Source organism: Cetorhinus maximus, chromosome 17 (genome assembly GCF_964194155.1).
Source record: "Cetorhinus maximus chromosome 17, sCetMax3.hap1.1, whole genome shotgun sequence".
NCBI lineage: Eukaryota > Metazoa > Chordata > Chondrichthyes > Lamniformes > Cetorhinidae > Cetorhinus > Cetorhinus maximus.
Window position 1 is genome coordinate 56397108 of NC_135895.1, and position 24752 is coordinate 56421859.

The 24752-nt window shown below is 45.3% G+C and overlaps 1 protein-coding gene across 2 annotated transcripts in view; it reads left to right on the top strand.

Moving 5' to 3' along the window:
* The window catches only part of negr1 (neuronal growth regulator 1), a 685966-nt gene that overhangs the window by 456557 nt on the left and 204657 nt on the right, over positions 1-24752 (top strand). For both annotated transcript variants that reach the window (XM_078561247.1, XM_078561248.1), the window contains exon 3: positions 6838-6963. In XM_078561247.1, the coding sequence (XP_078417373.1) occupies positions 6838-6963 (126 nt within the window). The remainder of the gene's footprint in view (positions 1-6837; positions 6964-24752) is intronic.

Here is a 24752-nt window from a genome sequence, read left to right on the forward strand (position 1 = left end):
GGAGCAGTATTCACGAGTGCTGAATTTAACCAATTTACAAGCTTTAGTGGTATTGTTCATGTGAAAGCATCATCATATCGCCCTCCTTCGAATGGACTCAGTTCAGACGTTCAAATCTGGTATGAAGAAACTGCCTGGAGATTCTATTGCAACTAAATTAGCACATTTTCTTTTCCATTGTAGAACCATCCCTCATACAACAACAGGTGTCACACCTGTGGAATTGTTGATGAAGCGCCATCTCCAATCGAGACTGAGCCTAATTATGCCAAATTTGGGGGGGATGGTAGAAAGAAGGCAGGAAAGTCAGAAAATTGGACATGACTGTCACAGTTGGGACAGAATGTTTAATGTAGAAGAGAAAGTATTTATGAAAAATTTTAGAGAAGGACCGGCATGGTTGTTCGGTGAAATAAGTGCAGTAACCGGACCTCTTTCCTGCCATGTGAAAGACGAAGATTGAATCCTAAGGAGACATGTGGATCACATAAGAAGAGGAGTAACTAAATACCCAGAAATGATTCCACCAGTGTTCGAGATTGAATCAACATCTCCTGTTGAAAGAACTCAACTGAGTACAAATGTGTTTGAAGGGCCGACTCTACCTGAAAGAGTTGAAGAAACAGATTTACAGATACCTACTGAGGAACCAGATGCTCAGATGACTCCAGTAAAGGAGGTTCCAAATCAAACTTCAGAAGCTGCAGAGCTGAGACATTCTACATGCATAAGGAAACCCCCAAAGAGATTGACTTTGTAAATTATTGATCTGTGTAAATAACCTGATATATATTTTTTTTTAATTGTAAAATGTATTTTTCAGTAAAAGGGGAGGGATATAGTTATCTGATGTTTTCTGTCTCCGTACCAACTCAGTCACCCTGAAACAAGCGTGCAATGCAGATCCTTTAGCCCAACAAACCAAGGGCACTGGATCCAACACTACTACAGGATTGCAAATTGTCTACAGTTCAGGAAACCTCCAACAGGAATTACAGGACAAAGCTCAGCTCTTATCCTTGTGGAATCTCCCACCTACCATTGTGTGGACCCATTACAATCAATGAAACAAGGGAGCAGCAGCCGGTCTGTCTCCCCAGCCTGGAATTATAACAAGGAAAGAGCCGTCAAAACTCTCTAGACCTGCAGAGGCATTAATAGCCACCATCTATCTCCTAAGGTGAACAATGGATTTTGACCAGAGACATAGGTTGTGATTTTCCATGACTGGTGGCGTCGGACGTGTTCAGTGGTGTGAGTGGACAATATGGTGAGAAGGCCGAAAATTGGTTTCACGATGTCGTGAAACCAGTTTGTGATTGTCTACTCTGCTCGCTGATGACGGGCCGTGTTTCTCGCTATCAGGCATCGGGAACCTCATTGTAATACATCAGCATATCATTATAAGGCCATCCCACCGGAATCATTCCGCCACCCGCCTCCCCCCCACCCCAAGCTGGATCATCCGCCCATGTTGGCGGGAGAACATGCCGGTGCAGAACATTTGACAAAAGTAACGTGCGGAAGTTGGGACTTACTGCTAGGGCCTTGCTCACATTGTGGACATCCAAGGAACAGAAGATGCTGGAGCCCGAAAGTGATGGGATCCTGGAGGAGCATCCATGAAATACTGTGTGGATTCTCATGGACATGGTTCTGCTGTGAAGAAACTCACAGAAGTTGGAAAGTCACCATTGATGCTCACAATGGATGATGGTCGAGGGGGTAGGAGAGGAAGGTCCAGGATTGACTGGGAGAAGGAGAGGTGTTGGGGGCGAGGTTGGGAGGTGAAATGAAGGTGACGGGGAGGTGAGGTTGGGAGGGGGGAAATGAAGGTGTCGGGGAGATGAGGTTGGTAGGGGAGAATGAAGGTGTCGGGGGCCTGAGGTTGGGAGGGAGGAATGAAGGTGTCGGGGGGCTGAGGTTGGGAGGGATATTAAATTGTTGAGGGGGAGTATGGAGGTAGGGGGTAACGGGGGAGAAGATGGCAACAGGGGGGCTGGTGTATGGGGTGGGGGGAAGGTGTAAGGGAAGGAATTCTGAGGGGGGAAGGAGGGCAGAGAGGGGAGGGAGTCCTGGGGGAGGAGGAAGAAGTGCAGACAGGGGAGGGAGTAAGGGTACAAACCCCAATCTTTGGGAAACTGGCAGGATTGGATGACATGCCAGATTTACACATCACCCAGAATTACGCTCCACTGACTTTAACAGAAAGTAAAATCAAGTGAGATGTAAGACTAGTTTTGCACCCGATCCCATAAGAGGCTGACGGGCAGGTTAGGTTAACTAATTACCTCTGATTGCTGGAAAAATCATAAAGTTGAAGCGGTGTCAGCACTGTGATCCTTCTGTAACTATCTGCCACAGAAGCTAAGTTTAGAAAGTGGGGAGGCAATCCCTGGAGACTGGCCTCAAATACACCGGCAGCAAGCTGGAGATGTTTATGGGCCTGGAGACTTTCATGTTGGGCACAAAACGGGTGTGATATGAACAGTGTGCCCACAGCATCCATCCAATGAGGCAGTCAGGAGGTCTGAACCACTTGAAGGTTCAGGTTTCGATTATTGTTTATCGATGAGCTGCGAGGATCAAGCAGATACTCTGCTATAGTTTCCCATCTGATCAGGCACTAACTCAATGGCTTCTGCACACATTCAACTGGGAGGTAACAGATACAGGCAACAGATCCTGATTTGCTTATTTAATCAACTTGTTTAGAATGGTCGTGCAGGGTACCCATTTAAAGGACTGCCTGGAGTTAATTCAAAGATTTAGATAGAATTTACAACACTGAAACAGGCCATTCGACTCAACAGGTCTATGCCAGAGTATATACTCCACACATGCCTCTTCCTACCCTACTTCAGCTCACCCTATCAGCATATCAGGTAGGCAAGTGGGTGTACAAAGCGACCAGCAAATTTTCAGGTGAAAAATGGGTGGCTGGCAGTGGAAATTATTCCCTTAGTCATGTAACGAATAAAAATACAATAATAGATAAGTTTGTTATGCTAAAGGAGGGCAAAGTGCCATGACACATCCAAGGGTTCTGAAGGAAATAGGGGATGCAATATGTGAGACCCAAGAAATTATACATCAGGGATCCATTGAAAATGGATGGGTGGTTTGTAATGCAGTCGACAGGAGTCTCACTCACCAGCTATAGAGCCAGCGGGAGCCCCACATTGTTTCCTTTGGGAAAAGTCCACCAGTATTAAGAGCCGCTGAGACACTTAAGTGGCCGGCAGTAGGCCTACCCAGGATCAAGGACACTGGGGGTGTGTAAAATTCCGCTCCCCAAAAGCTGCCAACCAATCAGAGGTGAGCAGCTGTCCATTGTAGGTAGTACCACCAAGGGAACGGTGGCTGCTGCTGGTAATGCATCCAGCAGAAGCCCAGAATCATCAAGGGACCCAGGCCACAGGTGAGTGGCAGACAGCTGGGTGTTGGAGTTGGGAGTTGGGAGTTGTGGAGTGGGGTGAGGGGGGTTGGGGGTGGTGGGGGGTGGGGGGGGTCAGAAGGAAGGGTGAGGGGGGTGACTCCTAGCTGGCCTCCTCCTTTTCAACGCTGGGTCCCTCGATCAGGCAATGAGTGCCTGACAACGAGGAATCTCCCATCCCAGGCCCCCACCCCCCTACCTCCAGAGTCCACAAATAAACATGCTCCCGTTTGCTTTTCGAGCTTCCCGGGAGGTGACTGCACCACCCGCTGCTGGTTGAATACCAGCGGCGATGGGATGAGGCCCTTCAGTGGGCATGGGCCCCAGACGTAATCAGGACAGAGGCAGCAGGGTTCCACCACCCGGTACCTCCTGCCTGATTAAATGCCCCACCCCCATCTCCAAATCATTTTGGGGGAGGGTATTGAGTTCCATCCAATGAATGCCGGAGGACTGGAGAGTGACCAATGTAAGATACGCTTTCAAATAAGGAGGTAAAATAAGAAGGTGAAGCTAACCCAATTCATCAAAACATGTTTGTCTTTCCACAGATACTGCCAGACCTGCTGAGTATTTCCAACATTTTCTGTTTTCATTTTATTTTAGATTTCTTACATGCCCAGTTTGCTTTTGTACTTACAAGGCTGCCAGTTTAATATATGGAGTAAGGAAATTTTTGAATCTTTAATTAAAGAGGAAATTATTAAATACCTAGATAAAGAGAAATTAATTCATGCTGCCAACACAGATTTCTGAAAGAAAGATTGTGCTTGACAACAGTGTGCTTTGAAGACATGACAGATATGATAGCTGGGGAATTGTAGTGGATGTGTATGTGAAGTTTCAAAAAGCTTTTTGACAAGGTCCCACACAGGAAATTATGGAAGAAGATCAAGAGATATTAAATTAAGAGAAAGTTAGCAAATTGGATTAAAAACTGGTTAGAAGAGATGAAACTGAGTTTAGGAGCTAAGGGCAATTTCTCAGAGCATGAGGCGGAAACAAATACAGCAATAAACCTGGTTCTGATTTCAGAACTGGTTTTAGCACTTTAGCATTGCAAAGATAAAAATGAAAAGCTTTAAATATTGTACTTCCCTGATTTCCTTCTTGATACCCTCATGAACACTTCCTCCCCATTCTCTTTTATTTTTATCATTTTAGTTTTACCTTTTAGTTTATTTGTAACTAAATTCTAATTTTTCTTTTATCAATTCTTATGTAATTACACTTCTATTTTCCAATGCCTCCCCCTGTAGTTCATTATTTGTTCTAGGGGTTGGAGTTGCATCACCTGAAATTGGCCTCCAGTGGAATAGCAAGTCCAAAGTTTTATTTTTCAGCCATTCATAATTAAGAATCCTAAAAACTATCATAGAAGAAACAGGGCCAATCTTTAAGGACTGGAATACTCCTCCCAATTCTGCTCTAGTGCTGAAGACAGTTGCCAGCTTCCATTTTGCCCCCTCCTGGTTGCCTCTCTCTCCACCTCCCAGCATCTACCTGAGGGCAACTGCCAATGACATAACAGCCCCAAATCTGCTACCACTTCTTCAGTGTGCTACCTAGTGACATCAAACATCCCTTCTCAATTTAACGTCTCATTTCAAGAAGACATGAAACCACATATCATGTGTGCTTTGGGTCTGGAAGTTCTGGTGATTGCTAGGCCAGCAAGTTTACCTAACAGGGGCATTTTGACATATCACCGTACAGTATAGAACTGAATAAAACACGTACACTTCTGTCAGAGAGATCGGTATAGCAGCCGTTGACAGGTAATTTCCATTGACTAGGAGGTGGAAAGGAAAAGAGTGTCTCAGATGATTGGAGGTACGTGAATTGAAGTCGTGATCTCAGCTATTTTGGTAATTCAGCTTTAGGTTTGGCTTAGGTGCCCCTGTAGTAAGATGAAGAAAATTAGCCAGGGTTCTTTCTCCTGATTGTTATCTTGTGACTCCTTCTAGAAGTTTAAGAGAGTGTGGATGCGAAGACACAGCTTGCTAACTTACCAAGCCACTTTGGTTCCCACACATAGAATGGTCATTAGTGTGAGATATTGGATGGTGCACAGCAACCATGAAACTGTATCCCAGGAAGGAGCCAATACCATTGAGGGAGGAGTACAGAAGAATAACTTGGCCAAAAAAGAAGGATGTAAATTGTGTAGTATAGTGCTAAATGTGCTCTTTAACAAATTTATACTTTTATCACCCACTTCTATATCAAATTTTGCAACTTTCCACTGGTTGATGTAAGATTGGATTTGAATTAATCGCAGTATCAGTACCTTTTCCTAAAATATCATGGTGATTTTTAACTGTCAACAGGTTTCCAGCAGGAATCCGCCAGTGTCCATTAGCTTTCTGCCAGTCAATGCAGCTTGAGAGAATGACAGTTTTAACCAATGGGTCCTATTATGCTCCTGATCTATTTCCTGAGAAGAATTAGCGAGATGTGGGTGGGAAGATGTGCTGCTGACTTCCGAAAAACCAGCCCGTTAGATCCTCCCATAATCCTCCCGACTCTTGGATATGCGTAAGGAAGGGGGTTTTTATGGCAATGATGGGAAAGTCTAGGGCAGGGGAGGCATAAATTTTCCTTGTGAGCCCAGGGAGCACTCCTGTTCCTGGCCTTCACCACAGCCCCAGGAATTGCCCAACCGAAACTGAAGTTAAAATCACTGTTGCTTGTTATTGGACCCCAATTAGCACATGTAAATTAACAGCATGCCGTCATTGGTTGGGTACCTTACACAAACATCCATACATACGAATTAGGAGCAGGAGTAGGCCATTCAGCCTCTCGAGTCAGCTCCACCATTCAATAAGATCATGTCTGATCTGATTATGGCCTCAATTCCACATTCCCAATACTTCCTTGTTAGTCAAGACTCTATCTACCTCTGCCTTAAAAATATTCATTGACCCTAGCTCCACTGCTCTCTGGGGGAAGAGAGTTCCAAAGATTCACAAGCCTCTGAATTTCTCCTCATCTCCATCTTAAATGGGAGAGCTTTATTTTCAAACTGTGTTCCCTACTTCTAGCTTCCCCCACAGGGGGAAACATCCAGCTGTAATCAAGCAATTTCCCAGTGAGTAAGTAGTCCAGGGCATTTTAACTGCCCACCCATTCGGTTTTCATCCAGTGAGTATTAAAATTCCCTGCGTAACTTTCCTTGTTGTGTAAGAGTTGCATTGTTTCTATTTGGAAAGTTCAGTTCTAGAGGATTTTGATTAAATAGGTTGCTTTAGGTCATTTGTATCTGTGGAAATCTTGATAAAAGTTGAATATTTATTAGCTGCTTAGTCCTATGCTTATCAGGATCAGTTAAAATTTTTATAGGATAATAACCCAATAAATGTTATCTAACTGTCTTCCCTCTTTGTTTTTTTTCTTAGTTCCTCCAAAAATTATTGACGTCTCTACTGGCTCTGTTGTGAATGAATTCAGCAATGTCACTCTTTTTTGTCTAGCAAGTGGAAAACCAGAGCCCACCATAATTTGGAAGCATATATCGCCATCAGGTAAGAAAAGCTTAATATATTCTAGGGTTAAATGTATCCTTCAGTTAAAATCTGTCATCAATTGAGGACTTAATTCTGAATATAATTAGAGATAACTAGGAGATACTTATTTGTTTGTGAATACAGAAGGTCAAGTTGTGTACAGTCTATTAGGCTAATGGAGAAATTGTTAATAAGATGCATTTTCCTTGAGCTCAGATCAGCTTTTCAGACTCCATCAAGACAATTCTGGGTTTAACACAATCTGTCACTCTTTGGAGATTTAAGCCATTGAGTGTACAGCTATCCCTTGTTTAGCACTGCTAAAATGTTCCTAAAAAAAACAAAAATGTGCTAGATAGAAATCGCTTTCCCATAAGAAAACATGTAATAAAGGTGGGTTACATTCCTGAGCTGTAATTTTTATATTAAAAATGTATTGGCTGCTTGAACCTAACCGTCCCAAAATTCCTCTTACTAGCTCTTAACAAGTTATTAATTCTTTCTACTTACCTCCCACTTGCCACTTCCCACCTCCCACTTGCCACTTCCCACCTCCCGATCCTCCCTCTTACTACTTTGCTCTCCCGCTCCCTCTCACTCGCCGCTTCCTTCTCCTTCTCTGTCCCACACGCTGCTTCCCTCTTCCAAACCCTCGCTGCTTCCTGCTTGCTGCCTTGCTCGCCACCCTGTAAGCAAGGACTCACGAGAGGGATGGAAAGAGGGAGGGAGTGAGCGAGAGCTGCGGCAAATGGAAAGGAGACCGGAAGAGGGCAGGTGGTAGGAAGTGGTAAGTGCGAGGGAATGGGAGATGGAAGTGGCAGTATGTTAATAAAAAAGACATGCGCAGTTACAAGTGGTTCTTGGCGCATGCACAGTAACCTTGTTAAAACAAAAATGGAAGCAGCCCTAGTCGGGGACATTTCCTCAGTTACAAACCACACTAAAACAAAACCGTGCTATTAACTCGCACTTTAAATGGGGGATATCTTTATTTCCAATTATACTACAGGAGTCCATGTTATATTTGGATATTGACTACCCATTAGTCCAGATTTTCCAACCAGCTTGGCCCAATATGCAAGGAAGCAAATCAACTGAAATCCGCAATGCCACATGCATAATTTCCAGCTGACTTTGGAAACGTCTGCCTCATACAGGAGGGATTTGCTTTGAGGTATTAATTTATAAGTGGGGTTATCTTTCCCACCATTTTCAAATATTCCAGAATGGTGGATGTTCCTATAATTATGTCAATGTGAAATGCTCGATTACGGTAAGTATACTGATAGTTATGAACAGGACATGGTAGCATTAATACATCCTGACCATTTCATAAACATTTTTCTTTTTGATTGTTGGCTGTTACATTCAAGCTGTTGTCCTGGTGTTCTTCTGAGATGTTTGGAAAAGGAAGAGGAGAACCAGTCGAGAATGTCAGGCAGTTGTTCTGCGTCCTGCCCTAGCAGTTGCACACAGCTGCAGTTGCAGAGAGTGAACATACTTTGTCAGAAGTGCATGCGGAACAGCAGACTTGATGGTACCATTGAGATATCTGAATATCTATCTACTAACTGCTAGATCTTCCTCAGAAGCAGGCCAGTCAGTTCATCATGCTTTCACTGACACGGGATAAAAAAAATGGAATGCAAGGGTGACCAACAGTTTACTAGGATTATGGACACTTTAAACACAGGGGGTATCAATACTGAATAGCCCCCAAATCACACAAACTTTGTGTGCCCTGCTAATTATAATTGTTAAGGGGTGCCGCTCAGTACTGAACATGCTACTGAGCAGCTTTAGGCTCAGCAGGGGGCCCCTCAAGTGAGGAGCATGCACTACCTAAAGCCAGGCTTCACCTTTTAAAGGTGAGGTTATTCAGACTCCTGCAGGAGCTGATTCTGGTCAGAAAAGAGTGAATAACCTGGAGGAAGCAACAGAAATAACACAACAGGTCTGAGATGTTTTGTATTCTGAGGCCTTCAGAGGCCTTGGCGCAGGGAGGTCGACAGGAGGTCAACAGAAGGAGAGATGTTCACTACCCTCAGGGAGCCGGGAGACCCTCCAGACAACTCCTCAGAATCAGCAGGTGGCTATGGCAGTCAATAGCACCAGTCTGAACCAAGGGCCTGGGTGCAATGCTGAAAGTATTTTAATAACATCACACAAGTGATCCAGGTCAATGAATGCATCCTTACATGCCAAATCCTACCACCTGCACCACTAGCCTCACAACGGCACCATTCACCACACCCTCTTCACTCACCTATAAACAATCTACATCAAACAGACTCAATCCTCACATTCATATGTTTAACCTTACCCTCACACATAAGCACTACTGGAAGAAAAACACGCACACCTCACAGCTTCCATACACTGTCAGCTATTCAACTGTGACAGGTACATCACCAAACACATGGCACCACACTCATTGACACACTTCCCTCTCTTGCAGAATGAGTGGCCCATAATGCAACTATCTGGCAGTGAAGTGGGGGGCCAGTCCTAACACCCATGATGCACAAGCTTCACCTGGTGTAACTATGTGCCTCTATCTTACCCCCTGCCCCCAACTCCGCCTCCCCCCCCAACCCACCCCGTACTTCACCTTCCCTCACGCATTTATGCTTTCAGATGCCCAGAAACTGCAGCCTAGCCAAGGAGTAATGCCTGAGGCTGGAGGCATAGAGGGAAAATAGACTGAGAAGGAAGAAACACCATCATTCAATCTGACACTCGCGCCAGCTCAGATATTGGCACTGCATGAGCTTTAAAGGGTAGGAGAGAGGAGGCAGGAACTGCACGTGATGAGTCACTGGGCACACGTGGGCTGCAACCAGAGCAGTGGAAAAGCATCACATGGGTCCTAACTTCCTGGAGGGCAAAGTTTCACAAGAGTTCTGCTGCAAAGGGCTCAGTTAAGAACATTGATGAGGAGGCCTATAGAAAAAAGCTAATGGGCATGTTCAATGAAATGCTTGGTGCATTGGCAGACCTGCTAGATAACCTGTTTTCACTATCAGGGACCATGAAGAAGTCTGGCAACAATATGACACGGGGCAATGCACAGAGCTTGGAGCCCATCCTTTCCAGCATGGAAGTGGTGACCAACCCCATGAGAATACTTACGGACCCAGCCGGAATGCAGTGTTTCACAGCTGATGTCTCAACGTTAGTAGCAGCACAAACAGGAACCAGCCGATGTCTCAGTGATGCAGTGGGAGCTCAGACTGAGGCTGTAAGATCACAGCTCATTGCCAAGTCCAGCTTGGTGTCATGTAGGCTCAGGCTGCTGCCATCATAGCTCTGGATACCAGTGCTCAAAGGGACATGCAGGTCTCACAGCAATCCAGCAATCTGTGCTCCAACAGGCTACTGGGATTGCTGAAGTACTGCCCTGAGGGAGTGGCAGTGCCAAGGTGAAAATGCTGTCCCCTCTCAAGATGACAGCATTCATGTTCCCACCACTTCACTCTGCAGTGGCCTTATGTTATGTCAATAAGGCATGAAAAGAAATTAAAACTGTATGTATTAAAGCTTTATTCTTTTTTGCTATTTTTAAGTGGACTTCTACATGAAGTCCATTCTACATTAAATGGCTGGTACAGGACTCACATGACTCAAGATAGGCCATCTGTCCTGGAAGGTTCCAACAGAGACTACAAGAACAAAAGAGCTCCACTCTTATCTTTGTGGAATCTCACATTCCATTGTAAGGCCACATGATAATCATGAAACTAGATGATTATCAGATGAATTGACTCCCCCAGCTGGGACAATAACAAAGCCAGAGACATTGAAACTAGTTATACCGAAGAATTGTAAGCAGCCGCCATTTTGCTCCGAAGGGAAATGATGGATTGTGGCCAGAAGCACAGAAACTGCTTGCGAGGCTGCAATTAACTCATGAATGGGCTACATCATGTGACCCCATGCTTCTAGCCTTTTGGATCATTTTAATATTACATTTCTAGTCTCTCAGCTCAGTCTGCTGATTTAACACCAACTGGAAAGAACTTTAACAGCTCCCAGCTGACCAAGCTGCCAGCCACCATCTCTCAGCTCCTTGAAGCCTGTTTGATTTAAAAGTCTCTGATCATCACCTGCCAAGCGGTCTAAGCACAGAACCCCATCATGCTACATCGTCAACTCGTGTTGCTGTCTCCAACTAGGAACTCATCTGGACTGAACTCCTCCACAAAGGAGACACACGCTGGACTTGGACTTCTCGGACTCTGGAAATCATGTGAACTCATATTCATTTCTGTGGTTCTTTTATTGTTGTTGCCCATAGGTGTAAATCTTCTTCTTTTCTATCCCCCTTAGGGTCTGTGTGTGTGTGTTTGGGAACACTCACCCCCCACTACCCCCGGCCCATTCCAGGTTTGAATGTGAATACTCTAACTTTCTGAGTAAATCATAAGGCGACTTTGCTGAGTGATTATTAAATTGGATCGCACAAACTGAGGGTTTACAGCCTACTTTAAAAATAATTCAAAAGCATCTCTGCTTATGGACAGACAGAGAGAACATAAAGAAGTTCAGTTTCTCTCTCTACTGCCTGTAACACCTTGCTTGTTGCCTGACAGCTACCCAGGCTGCTGTAGCCCAGGTGATGCAGTGTAAAGCTGGGTTTTCTAGAACCAGGGCTGATCTCGGGCATCCTGCAAAGCCATCTGCATTCTCCCCTAGTGAAAGTCAGTAGCCTTTCCCCAATGCTGTAGCCACTTGGATAGCACTGTGTAGGAGGCCAAGACCAGGCAAAGCCATCTGCAATATAGACACAAAAGCAATGCACAAGGTTGAATATTGTAAAGTAATTTGGATTTGGTGTTGGATAATAAGATGGAATGGTCGCTTTGTGTTTTTTTTCAGGATTGTAGCCAAGGCAATGCTGTGATCGTAACCAAGGGGGGCGGTGGGGGGTGGGGGGGAGGGGTAACGGGGGAACTGTTGAACAATGGGGATCATTCAGGGAAACTGAAATCTGATGATGCGCTCATTGACAGCCCCTCCGATGAACTGGCTGTTTCCTTCCTTTCTCCTTCTGCTCCTCCAACTCCTCCTGAGATTCTCACCAAACCCATGATGGCTGCACTCTCAGGCCAGGATGGATGCAACAGACCATGAGAAATTGGGATATTCGCTTCACCGTGTGCTGGAGGGCTCCACTTGAATGGTCCAGGCCACAGAAAAGTTACTTCAGCACCCCGATGGTCTGCTCAATGACATTCCGCATGTTAGTCTGATTCTTCGATACTTATTGTATGAGTGTTGCCCACATGTGGTGGGGTTTCTTGTCATTAGCCAAGTCTAAAGGAAATAGTCCTTTTCACCGAGCAGCCACCCTCCACCCTCTGGTTTGATATGGAGGCTGAAGGATTGCTCAAACATAAGACTGGAGAAGAATAAACACTGGATTGAATTTTACCAGCCCTCCAGTGGTAGGAACAGAAGAGGAGGGGAGAGCCAGTAAAATAACAGGGAGTTGCGCCAAGTCAGCTTCCCTTCACTGTCCAGCCAGTGGGGGGGTTTCCCACCAGTGGGCAGGAGGCAGGCGGCAGTCTATGAAGCAGATCAGCTGCCATTCTACAGAGGCATGCAGACAATTTGCATAATTAAAGCCCAAATTAGGGAGCATTCTATGGGGCTGTTGGCATTTTGCTGGCGGCAGGTCAGCCCCTTGGCCCTTGTAGAGGCTGCCAGCTTCATGGAGGCAGTCACCCTGAAGTAGCTCAGGTGGCCCAAAGAGTGTGCCACAGGCAGGAATTCAGCCTTAGTGCCCCCCACCACACTCCCACTGATAGGGCTTTCCTCCATCCCATGGGGCTTACTGCCCTCAACATCCAAAATTTTAATTTTTACATACCTGTCTGAGGGCATTTCCATTTCAGCATGCTCCTAAAGTCACCTGCTTGACCCGGCAGTGCCCATCTCTCCTAGTGGTGCTCCTGATGCTTACATCTAAAGAAGAAATAGAGCAGTTAAGAAACTTGATTGGAGAGTTAAATTAGCTATGTAATCAGACAAGACCCAATGCCAGTTTTGATGTATTAGAACTAAGTACTATGATAAAACGCGCTGCAATTGAGGACGTTTTAAGGGCAACTAAACCATTAAAGAAATTAAATACAGAGAAATGCATACTCAAGTTTCCAGCCTTGGGTGCCCCAAAGAACATGAAATCAGTCCTTTTGAGTGACACATCCCATGCCAATCAGATGGGTACAGCTGGGTTTATAATATTCTTGGTGGGCAAAAATAGAAATGTTGTCCTTTGGCGTGGCATGTTAAGAAAAGAACAAGGGTGGTTAAAAGTACCTTAGCAGTGGAAATACTGATGGCTCTAGTAGAAGTAATAGATATGGGGTTCTCCTTATCAAATATATTAAGGGAAATCCTATACAAGGGACATTCTGAGAATAGTTTTCCCACTGAATGCTATGCAGATAACCGTTCTCTGTGGGATAATGTAGTTTTGACAGAGTGTGACTGATGAATGGTTAAGGTTTGACCTTGCTAGTATCAAAGAGATGCTAGAAAGAAAATAAATCTCCGAGATAAAATGGGTTGATGCAAGCCACCAATTGTTGGATTGCTTTACAAAAAAAACAAGCTTCATTCATATCATTAGAACTGGTTTCGTCCGCACTCTCAATCTGAATGATGTGGCAGTTGGCAATCTTCAGGAGGTTGCTGCTGTTGTCAGTGGAGGTTTTGCCCTTTAACCTGGGGCTGCCTTGGGGCTTCTTGGTGATCAGGACCTGCTCGGAGGCTGAAAAAAAATGCTTGGACAGAAAGGCTTTTGGAGGTCCTAGAAGAGGGACATCTTGTGCCATAATGTGATATATAGAACATAGAAAATAATTATTTTCTTTTCTTCAATTTTGAAGTGTTGTATGTGTGGTATAAAGGGCAGAATTTTATGGCCCCGTTTCAGCGTGGGCAGGGCCATAAAATGCAGCGAGTTGTTCAAAAGTCCATTGACTTTGGCAGGACCAAAAAATCCCGCTGGCATAAAATTCCGCCCAAAATTTTAACGTAACGAAAGAGGGGAATCTTTTAATGGCACGTTAATTGTACCATTAAGGTTGAGGATACACAGGTGAGAGGCATTGATTGATTAAGTACCTTGAGCACATGTAACGAAAGTCTTATTATTTGAAGGGGCTGCTCCTCAATTGTTGGTTGCACTTCACCACACTCTTGATCTTTGGTCACCCAGTGCGGAGGGGAGCAGGGAGGGCGGAGGACCTCCTCATAAAGCTGCTCCTAGGCCTGGCCAAGGTGGCCTTCAACAGGTCCAGGCAGCAGGCGGTCGAGAGGTTCATTTGACCCGACTGTCTGCCCCTCTACCGCAGCTATGTTCACGGCCGCGTGGCCCTGGAAAGGGAGCACGCGGTGTCTACCAATACACTTGAGGCCTTTCGTGACCGCTGGACACCATGGGGGCTGGGGCGCATCATCACACCTGGTAAAGACATTTTGGTTTAGTTAGTTAAGTTTCCTTTGTTGTTTTGATTTTTGTTACAGTGCCCCAGCAGCAGCTGTCATCTCCTCTCAATTATTGATTTATGTTTTAGTAAAAGAGTGTAAAAAGGGGATAATTAATTTAATTAGCTAAGTTTCCTTTGAAAGTTTTCTTTTTGTTACAGTACCCCTTTAAGGGGCTGCCACCCCTGTTAATTTCTTAATTGATTTATTTGTTATGTGGTTCAAAAAAGAGCATACAAAGAAGGATTTAATATTTGAAGAGGCTGCTCCTCAAATTTTGGTTGCACTTCAGCCCCACGCTTCTGATCTTTGGCCACCCGGTGTGGAAGGAGGCGGGCAGAGCACAGGACCTCTCTGTTAACCTCCTCTGGGCCTGATCAAGATGGCCATTAATAGGTCCAGGCAGTGGGCGGTTGAGGGGGTCATCTGTTCTGACTGTCTTCCCCTCTTCCACAGCTACGTTCATGCCCTGGTGTCCCTGGAGAGTGAGCACACGGTATCCACTGGTATGCTTGAGGCCTTCCGCAACCGGTGGGCACTGCAGGGGCTGGAGTGCATCATCAGCCCCCAAAACAACATTTTAATTTAGTTTGCTAAGTTTCCTTTTGTTTTCTCTTTTTGTTACAGTGCCCCTTTAATAAGCTGTTAATTTTTTTATTAGTTAATTTGTTTATTTTACTGGTATTAAAAAAGCATATAAAGAATGACTTCTGGGACACTGGGGCCCGACCTTTGTTCCCGAGTCAGGTGCACAGAGTTGGGAAATTTCCTGTCTCTGGAGAAACCTCCCTGAATTGCCAGATTTTCACTCAGGGTGGGAAGTGGGGGACTGAGAACTGAATTCAGGCCCGCCGCCCTTAGAAACAGTGCAGAAGCAGCCAGAGGGGCTGCTGACTGTCGACTGCCAAGGCAGGCTGTTCAAAAGGCTTGTCCCAATGCCTTAGGACTTTGTCCCAGTTATAATAAATACAGTGAAAAGCCCTTTAACACTCACCCCTTCAACCCTGCACAGTCCCCATACCCCATCCATGTCAACTCATGTTACCTCATATCCCCCACCCACTTTCAATGGCTGCTTATAGTCTCCATGCCAACCTATGCTGCACACACACCCCCAATGGCCTCTCATACCTTCCATACCCCTCTACCCACCCTACATGGCCCCTTCTATACCCTTTGCCAACTTAGTGTCAACTCATGCCAACTGATGGCCCTCCTACTCACCCCCTTGGACTTTTATAGCCCCTATGCCAATGTAGTTCCTTGATGGCACACCCTACCACCCACATCGCGCCCTCCCCCACCTCCTCCCCCCCCCCCCCGCATGACCCTGGGGCAGTATAGATCCAGAGAACTGTATGCTGGCCGTTGGTGTGAAATTCCAGTCTCACCAACCTCCATGCCCACCCCCATCAGAACCTAAATATTCAGCGCAATGATGTTCCTTCTCCTAGTGTACAGAGTCTCTGTGACCTCCCTAATGCAGCGATGGCTGTTGAATTGCAGATGTTTACTATGTTACCTGTTCAACCTGGAATGATTCATTGGTGAAAAACTCAGAGCCTCGGTCACCTTGCTGGCTTCTGGGAGCGTCATTCAGGTTGCAACTCCATTTTGAGGAGATAACTCAGTTCTGTGACCACCACCTCGATGAAGTGCAGCCACCCATCACACTGCTCCTGGCTTAGATGCAGGTGGGAGAAGTGCTCCCTGAAGACCCTGGTTGGGTAAAGCATCCTGCTGACAACCCTCATCTTCCCCACTCTGTCAACAGCTTGTTTTTTTGCTGCCGATCCATCTCCTGCTCATGCTGCAGACCAACTTGACTGAGAGCAAGCGGTGTAGCATCCGTGTAGTAGCAACTAATGCTAGTACCATTTCATGCAAACTTTACCAACTTTTCTGAACTCCTTGAAACACCCAACACTTCCACAAATACAGCAAGGGCAAGTAGAAAGTAATAAACAACTAACCTGAAAGCTAGATGATGACGCCTTGAAGTGGTGCTGGTTGGGGTGGAGGAGTGGAGGGCAGAGTTAGGGGTAGTTCATTGAGCTACTGGATGATTGTTCAGCTGTGTGTGTGTGCAAGATATGGTAATAACTAAAGTGGCAAGGCCCGAAATGGCAAGTCAGATGTCAAATGACATTACACGCTGACTGACATCATAATCTGCCGAATCAACGTTTTCCAGTACAAATACATAATGAACCCACGTAACACCCGCGCTACGATGCCCTCAAAACATGGAGTTCAGCTCGGGTCTTGTGGAAATGGGTAAGAGTGGCACAAATGCCATTTACCTCCTGAACTGGCACCTATAGGGCAGAAACTACCAGTGTCACAGAGCCACATTTTGTGGCCTAACAATTTTAAACTAATTTTAGATCAGCTAACTTAGTTTCTAAAATGCTATTAACGTTAAGGCTATGTTCACCATACTAGAAATACAATACTGTAAAAACAATACTTACTTGAAAAAGCTGCTAGTTTAGTTAACAAACACTTAGGACCAAGTTTGCTCATCTGTTTAGCTAAAAAGCCAAGATTATAAGTGAACTGTTTTCGTAAAGCTTAAAATGGTTAGTGCTTCTTAAAACAAATGCATTATTTTTATACATTATTTTATACCTAGTATTTAGGTCCAGATGGATGTAACATCTATTTGCTACATGTTCGCAAGACATTAGAGTAAGGGTAGGCCATTCAGCCCCTTAAGCTTGTCCTGGTATTCAGTTAGCCCATTTTAACGCTATTTACCCACCTTTGCTCCATATTCGTTGATTATGTTAATGAACAAAAAATCTATTCATCTTAATTTTGAAAATTCCAATATTTCTAGCATTTACAGCCTTTTGGGATGGGATTTCTAGACACCCTTTGTATGAGAAATTACTTCTGATTTAATGGCCTTGCTATAATTTTAAGGCTATGCCTTTTTATTCTGGATTCTCCACCAAAGGAAATTGTTTCTCTGTATCTTCCATAATATTAAACACCGCAATTAGATCAGCTCACATATTTCTAAATTCAGAGGAACATGAGTCAAATTTATGCTACCAGTTTATGGGGAGGAGTGGTGTAGTGGTATTGTCACTGGACTGGTAATCCAGAGACCCAGGGTAATGCTCTGGGGACCCGGGTTTGAATCCCACCACGGCAGGCAGTGGAATTTGGAATTAAAAATCTGGAATTAAAAGCCTGACTGATTGTCAGGAAAAACCCATCTGGTTCACTAATGTCCTTTAGGGAAGGAAGTCTGCAGTCCTCACCTGGTCTGGCCTAAGTATTACTATGAAATGCCCTCTGAAATGGCAAGCCACTAAGTTGTATCAAATCACAAAAAAAGCCTAAAAGGAATGAAACCAGACAGACCACCCATCATGACCTAGGCACTGGAAACGACATAGTCATACTCAGCAAATCATAGCTTACAGATACAGACACCACCACCGTCCCTGGGTATGGTCAGTCGACCCAGCACAGTGGTATACAGTCGGGAGGGAGTTGCCCTAGGAATCCTCAACATTGAATCTGGACCACATGGAGTCTCATGGTGCCAAGGAAACCTCCTGCTGATCACCACATACCATCCCCCCTCAGCTGATAAATCAGTGCTGCTCCAGGGTGGCAAGGGTACAGAATATACTCTGAGTGGGGGGGCTTCAAAGTCCATCACCAAGAGTGAATTGGTAGCAGCACCAGGCAGACCTAAAAATGAGGTGTCAACCTGGTGAAGCTACAACACAGGACTACTTGTGTGCCAAACAGCATAAGCAGCAAGCGACAGACAGAGATAAATGATTCCACAACCATCAGATCAGGTCTAAGCTCTGCAATCCTGCCACATCCAATCGTGAATGGTGGTGAACAATTAAACAACTCACTGGAGGAGGAGGCTCCACAAATATCCCCATCCCCAATGATGGGGAAGTCCAGCACAGCAGTGCAAAAGATCAGGCATTTGCAACAATCTTCAGCCAGAAGTGCCAAGTGGATGATCCATCTCGGCCTCCTCCTGAGGCGTCCAGCATCACAGATGCCGGTCTTCAACCAAATCGATTAATTCCATGTGATATCAAGAAATGGCTGACGACATTGGATACTGCAAAGGCTATGGGCCCTGACAATATTCCGGCAATAGTACTGTAACCTTGTGCTCCAGAACTTGCCACACCCCTAGCCAAGCTGTTCCAGTACATCTACAACATTGGCATCTATCCGACAATGTGAAAAATTGCCCAGGTATGTCCTCTACACAAAGAATAGGACAAATCCAATTCGACAGATTACCGCCCTATCAGTCTACTCTCAATCATCAGTAAAGTAATGGAAGGGGTCATCAACAGTGCCATCAAGTGGCACTTGCTTAGCAATAACCTGCTCACTGACACTCAGCTTGGGTTCCACCATGGCTACTCGAGCTCCTCACCTCATTACAGCCTTGGTTCAAACATGGACAAAAGAGCTGAACTCCTGAGGTGAGGTGAGAGTGACTGCCCTTGACATCATTTGACTGAGTGTGGCATCAAGGAGCCCTAACAAAACTGGAGTCAATGGGAATCAGGGGGAAAACTCTCCACTGGTTAGAGTCATACCTAGCACAAAGGAAGATGGTTGTGGTTGTTGGAGGTCAGTCATCTCAGCTCCAGGACATCACCACAGGAGTTCCTCAGGGTAGTGTCCTCGGCCCAACCATCTTCAGCTGCTTCATCAATGACCTTCCTTCCAGAAGAGGAGATGTTCGCTGATGATTGCACAATGTTCAGCACCATTCGCGACTCCTCACATACTGAAGCAGTCCACGTCCAAATGCAGCAAGACCTGGACAATATCCAGGCTTGGGCTGACAAGTGGCAAGTAACATTCGTGCCACACAAGTGTCAGGCAATGACCATCTCCAACAAGAGAGAATCCAACCATCGCCCCTTGATGTTCAATGGCATTACCATCATTAAATCCCTCACTATCAACATCCTGGGGGCTACCATTGTCCAGAGACTGAACTGGACTGGCCATATAAATACTGTGGCTACAAGAGCAGGTCAGAGGCTAGGAATCCTGTGACGAGTCATTCACCTCCTGACTCCACAAAGCCTGTCCACTATCTACAAGGCATAAATCAGGAATGTGATGGAATACTCCCCACTTGCCTGGATGAGTGCAGCTCCTACAACACTCAAGAGGCTGGATACCATCCAGGACAAAGCAATCCGCTTGATTGGCACCACATCCACAAACTTTCATTCCCTCCACCACCGACTCACAGTAGCAGCAGTGTGTACCATCTACAAGATACACTGCAGGAATTCACCAAGGCTCCTTAGACAGCATCTTCCAAACCCACGCCCACTACCACCTAGAAGGACAAGGGCAGCAGATAGATGGGAACACCACCTGGAGGTTCCCCTCCAAGTCACTCACCATCTTGACTTAGAAATATATCGCCGTTCCTTCACCGTCACTGGGTCAAAATCCTGGAAGCCCCTTCCTAACAGCACTGTGGGTGTACCTACACCACATGGACTGTAGCGGTTCAGGAAGGCAGCTCACCACAACCTTCTCAAGGGCAACTAGGGATGGGCAATAAATGCTGGCCCAGCCAGCGAAGCCCACGAATGAATAAAAAATAAAAATATCCAACTTTCTTTCTCAGAATCCAAGTGGATGCCCTCATACTTCCCCATATTGAATCCATCCACCATAGTTTTGGCCACTTGCTTAATCTGTCTGTGTTTCTTTGTAATTTCTTACACCTATCTACACAGCCTACTGAATCTCCTAACATTGGTTGTGCTTGTTGCAGATTTTGGCCTTAAAGTGCTGCAGAATTCTAGAGGGCCTGTTTAATGTAGAATTCATATAATATCACACAATTCCTTTAGAGTTTAGAATTATTCAGTTATTTTTAAGTCACCATTTTGGTGTGGAAGTCCCAGGTTTGACATAGCGATTGGTAGATTTTTATTAGGTAAGAGTATCAGGGGATATGGAACAAAAGTAAGCAAATGGATTTGAGGTAGAGATCAACTATGATCTAACTGAATGCAGACATAAAGTGATGAATGCCCTCTACCTGACCCTATGTTCCCAAATGTGTGCTGAATGAACTAATCTCAGCTGGGACAAAATTGGAGTGCTACAAGTGATTTGTTGTCCTTAAGTTAGTGAGAGGGAAAAACAGCCCTAGATTGCCAGAAACAAGACATTTGTGAAGATTGGTGAAAACAGCACCAGGTTCAGCTTGATGCTCTGCCTGATTAAACTGTCTGCTGTACTTACTGTCTGGGCTCACATGTAAAGATTGGGGGGCTTCTAAGGTGAGCGACTAGGGAAATCCAAATCAGCAAGGGTCAGTGCTTTCTTAAAAAAAAGTAAGGAAAATGTATTCTAAAAGAAACAAATTCCTTGAATGAGTTCATCTGTCCTCAAGCTGTTCCAAAATTTCCAATGATACAATCATAAATCTAGAGCATCAGCAGCCTAGATATTGCTGTTCATTTAAGCTAAATCAGGTTAACACTTCAGTTAAAGTAGCAGGCGGAGGAATGTTTTATGCAATGATCCCTCTAAGTGCATGGCTGCGTAACAGCCAAAGGTTCCTGTACAGGGTGTGCAAAGTCAGCCCCTTTAAGATATCATCTGTGTGTGGCTGCACAAAATCAGTTAAAGAGCCGGCATACATAAACAAATCGCCCGTGCACTACAGAAAAAAATAATGAGTATGTTGGTTATACAATTGCACCAAGTGGTTATAAGTTAATATTATCAATAATAAAAGATCTTAGAGTCCATTATTAAGGATGAGATTTCAGAATACTTGGAAGTGCATGGTAAAATAGGGCAAAGTCAGCATGGTTTCATCAAGGGGAGGTCATGCCTTACAAATCTGTTAGAATTCTTTGAGGAGGTAATGAGTAGGTTAGACAAAGGAGAGCCAATGGATGTTATCTACTTGGACTTCCAGAAGGCCTTTGACAAGGTGCCGCACAGGAGGCTGCTCAGTAAGATAAGAGCCCATGGTGTTAGAGGCAAGGTACTAGCATGGATAGAAGATTGGCTGTCTGGCAGGAGGCAGAGAGTGGGGATAAGGGAGTCCTTCTCAGGATGGTGGCTGGTGACTAGTGGAGTTCCGCAGGGGTCAGTATTGGGACCACAACTTTTCACTTTATACATTAATGATCTAGATGAGGGAACTGAGGGCATTCTGGCTAATTTTGCAGATGATACAAATATAGGTGGAGAGACAGGTAGTATTGAGGAGGCGGGGAGGCTGCAGAAGGATTTGGACAGGTTAGGAGAATGGGCAAAGAAGTGGCAGATGGAATACAACGTGGGCAAGTGTGAGGTCATGCACTTTGGTAGGAAGAATAGAGGCATAGACTATTTTCTAAATGGGGAGAGAATTCAGAAATCTGGAGTGCAAAGGGACTTGGGAGTCCTAGTCCAGGATTCTCTTAAGGTTAACTTGCAGGTTGAGTCGGTAGTTAGGAAGGCAAATGCAATGTTGGCATTTATTTCGAGGGGACTAGAATATAAAAGCAGGGATGTGTTACTGAGGCTTTATAAGGCTCTGGTCAGACCACATTTAGAATATTGTGAGCAATTCTGAGCCCTGTATCTCAGGAAGGATGTTCTGGCCATGGAGAGGGTCCAGAGGAGGTTCACGAGAACGATCCCAGGAATGAAAGGCTTAACATATGAGGAACGTTTGAGGACTCTGGGTCTATACTCGATGGAGTTTAGAAGGATGAGGGGGGATCTGATTGAAACTTACAGAATACTGAAAGGCCTGGATAGAGTGGACATGGGGAAGATGTTTCCATTAGTAGGAGAGACTAGAACCCGAGAGCACAGCCTCGGAGTAAAGGGAAGACTTTTAGAACAGAGATGAGGAGAAACTTCTTTACCCAGAGAGTGGTGAATCAATGGAATTCATTTCCCCAGAAGGCTGTGGAGGCCGGGTCATTGAGTGTATTTAAGACCGAGATAGATAGGTTCTTGATTGGTAAGGGGATCAAAGGTAATGGGGAGAAGGCAGGAGAATGGGGTTGAGAAACATATCAGCCATGATTGAATGGCGGAGCAGACTCGATGGGCCGAATGGCCTAATTTCTGCTCCTATGTCTTATGGTCTTCACGTCATAGAATCATAGAAATGTCAGCACAGAAGGAGGTCATTCAGCTCATCATGTTTGTGTCAGTTGTAGCTCCACATTGTTGTCCCATATTCCTGCTTACCCTTTAATGCAGGCTTGTCCAACCTTTTCACTTGGGGGACTACATTTCAATTTTTTCTCTCTCAAGGAGCCGATCAGCAAATTTTAGAATGATGAGGTTTGGCGCAACATTAAACATGAATTTCAATAAAATGTTGAGGTATGAGGAAAAGAAACAGCTTGCTGATCAAAATAAAGCAATGTGAGAGCAGTAAATTGATACTTTTTAAAATGGGTAATTAATGAAGATAACCATTTGAGTGTGAGGGTCAAATTGTGTTTGTCCAGCTCACTCCCAGTCTCAGGGTGCTTGTTCACTGATCTTCACCCACTGTGTGAGTTGGTACAAGTGTTTGGGGGTGAGAGGGAGTGCGAACCCTGAGAATTGGAGTAAGCCAGGCATACACACACACTCACGAATGCACTCTCACACTCTCTCTTTCTCTCTCTCACACACTCACACAAAAACTCTTACACTCCCTCTCTCTCTTACACACACACACACACACACACACACGCTCTCTCTCTCACACACACGTATTCTCTCTCACACACACACACACGCATGCATGCACGCACACTCTCTCTCATACAGTTACGACCTGGATGGGAGGAGCGCGCGAATTATCAAGCCCCACTACTCCTCAGGCCGTACCATTGTTTAATTTTCTCACCGAAATGGCCAATTGTGTATCTATACCTCTAGCACCCAGAAGAAAAGAGACTCTGACCAGGCTTCTCTCTAAGACTCAGAATGATTAATTTATTTCACAACAAAACTTTTTTTAACAAGTTGCAAGTACTAGTTAGCACACAATTGTAATCGGGAAGTATAACTATCTATGTCATTCTAAAGAATTCCCCCAGGACACACACAGACACACACACACACACACACACAGACAAACAAAGGACGAACAGATAGAGTCTCTCTGCAGAGATGAGTTTTGGAGGATGGGCAATAGAAAATAAAGGATAAAGTCTGCAGGGCCTCAATACTGTCGACCTGGAGTTCTCTCGTGTGAAGATAGATCGCTGGTCCAGGTGGATACCTGAACGTTCTCACCACTGGTCTCAGCTTTGCAGGTTCAAATGTAGACTGGTTACACTCAGATGAGGGTTCTCTGGCTACAGGTTGATAGCCACACACACTTTTAGACAATGTAGAGAGAGGGTGCCAGACAAGGTAGCTTTCCTTCCCCAGCTTGTTCTCCAATGAGACTGCCTTCAAAACAAGCAGGTTCATAACTTAATTTTTTTTCATCTCTCCCTTTGTCTCCCAGCTTTTCATTAATTAAAGTACTTTGCAGTTCAACACAAACAAATAACTCCTCCTCAAGTACCATATAGGTCAGGTGATTTCTTATTTGCAGTTCGAAGGTGAATTTATGACCTTTTAAAAAAAATCCCAGGTTAGTGTCCAGATCATGCCTAAACCTTCCATTTTGTAAAAGAAAACTTCAGTCTTGAGATATGATTCTAACAACACATACGCACTCACTCCCTCGTGCACTCACTCCCTCGTGCACACACACACACGCACTCAGTCCCTCATGCACACACACACACGCACTCACTTTGTCACATTCCCATGCGCTCACTCTCTCACAACACGCACTCTCACTCACACACCCAAACACTCACACACGCACTCACTCTCTCACTCACACACACTTTCATTCACCCCACCTGCAGCAACTCTCGCTCCCCACCAGCAGCCACTTCTGTCCCCCACAGCAATCACCACTTTCTGTTCCCCACCAGCAGCCACTCTGTGCCTCCCCCACCAGCAGCCACTCTTTCCACCAGACCAGCAGCCACTCTCTCTCCCTCCCCAGCAGCCACTATTTCCTCCTCGACCAGCAGACACTCTCTCTTCCCCTTCCCCAACAGAAACTACTCTCTGCACCCCACCATGAGCGGCCATTCTTTCTCCACTACCAGCAGCCACTCTCTGTCCCCCACCAGCAGCCACTCTGACCCCCATATCAGTCCCTCTCTATCTCCGCTCTTTAGTCGCTCCCTCTCCCCGCTCGGTAGTCGCTCTCTCTCCCCGCTCGGTAGTCACTCTCTCTCCCCGCTTGGTACTCG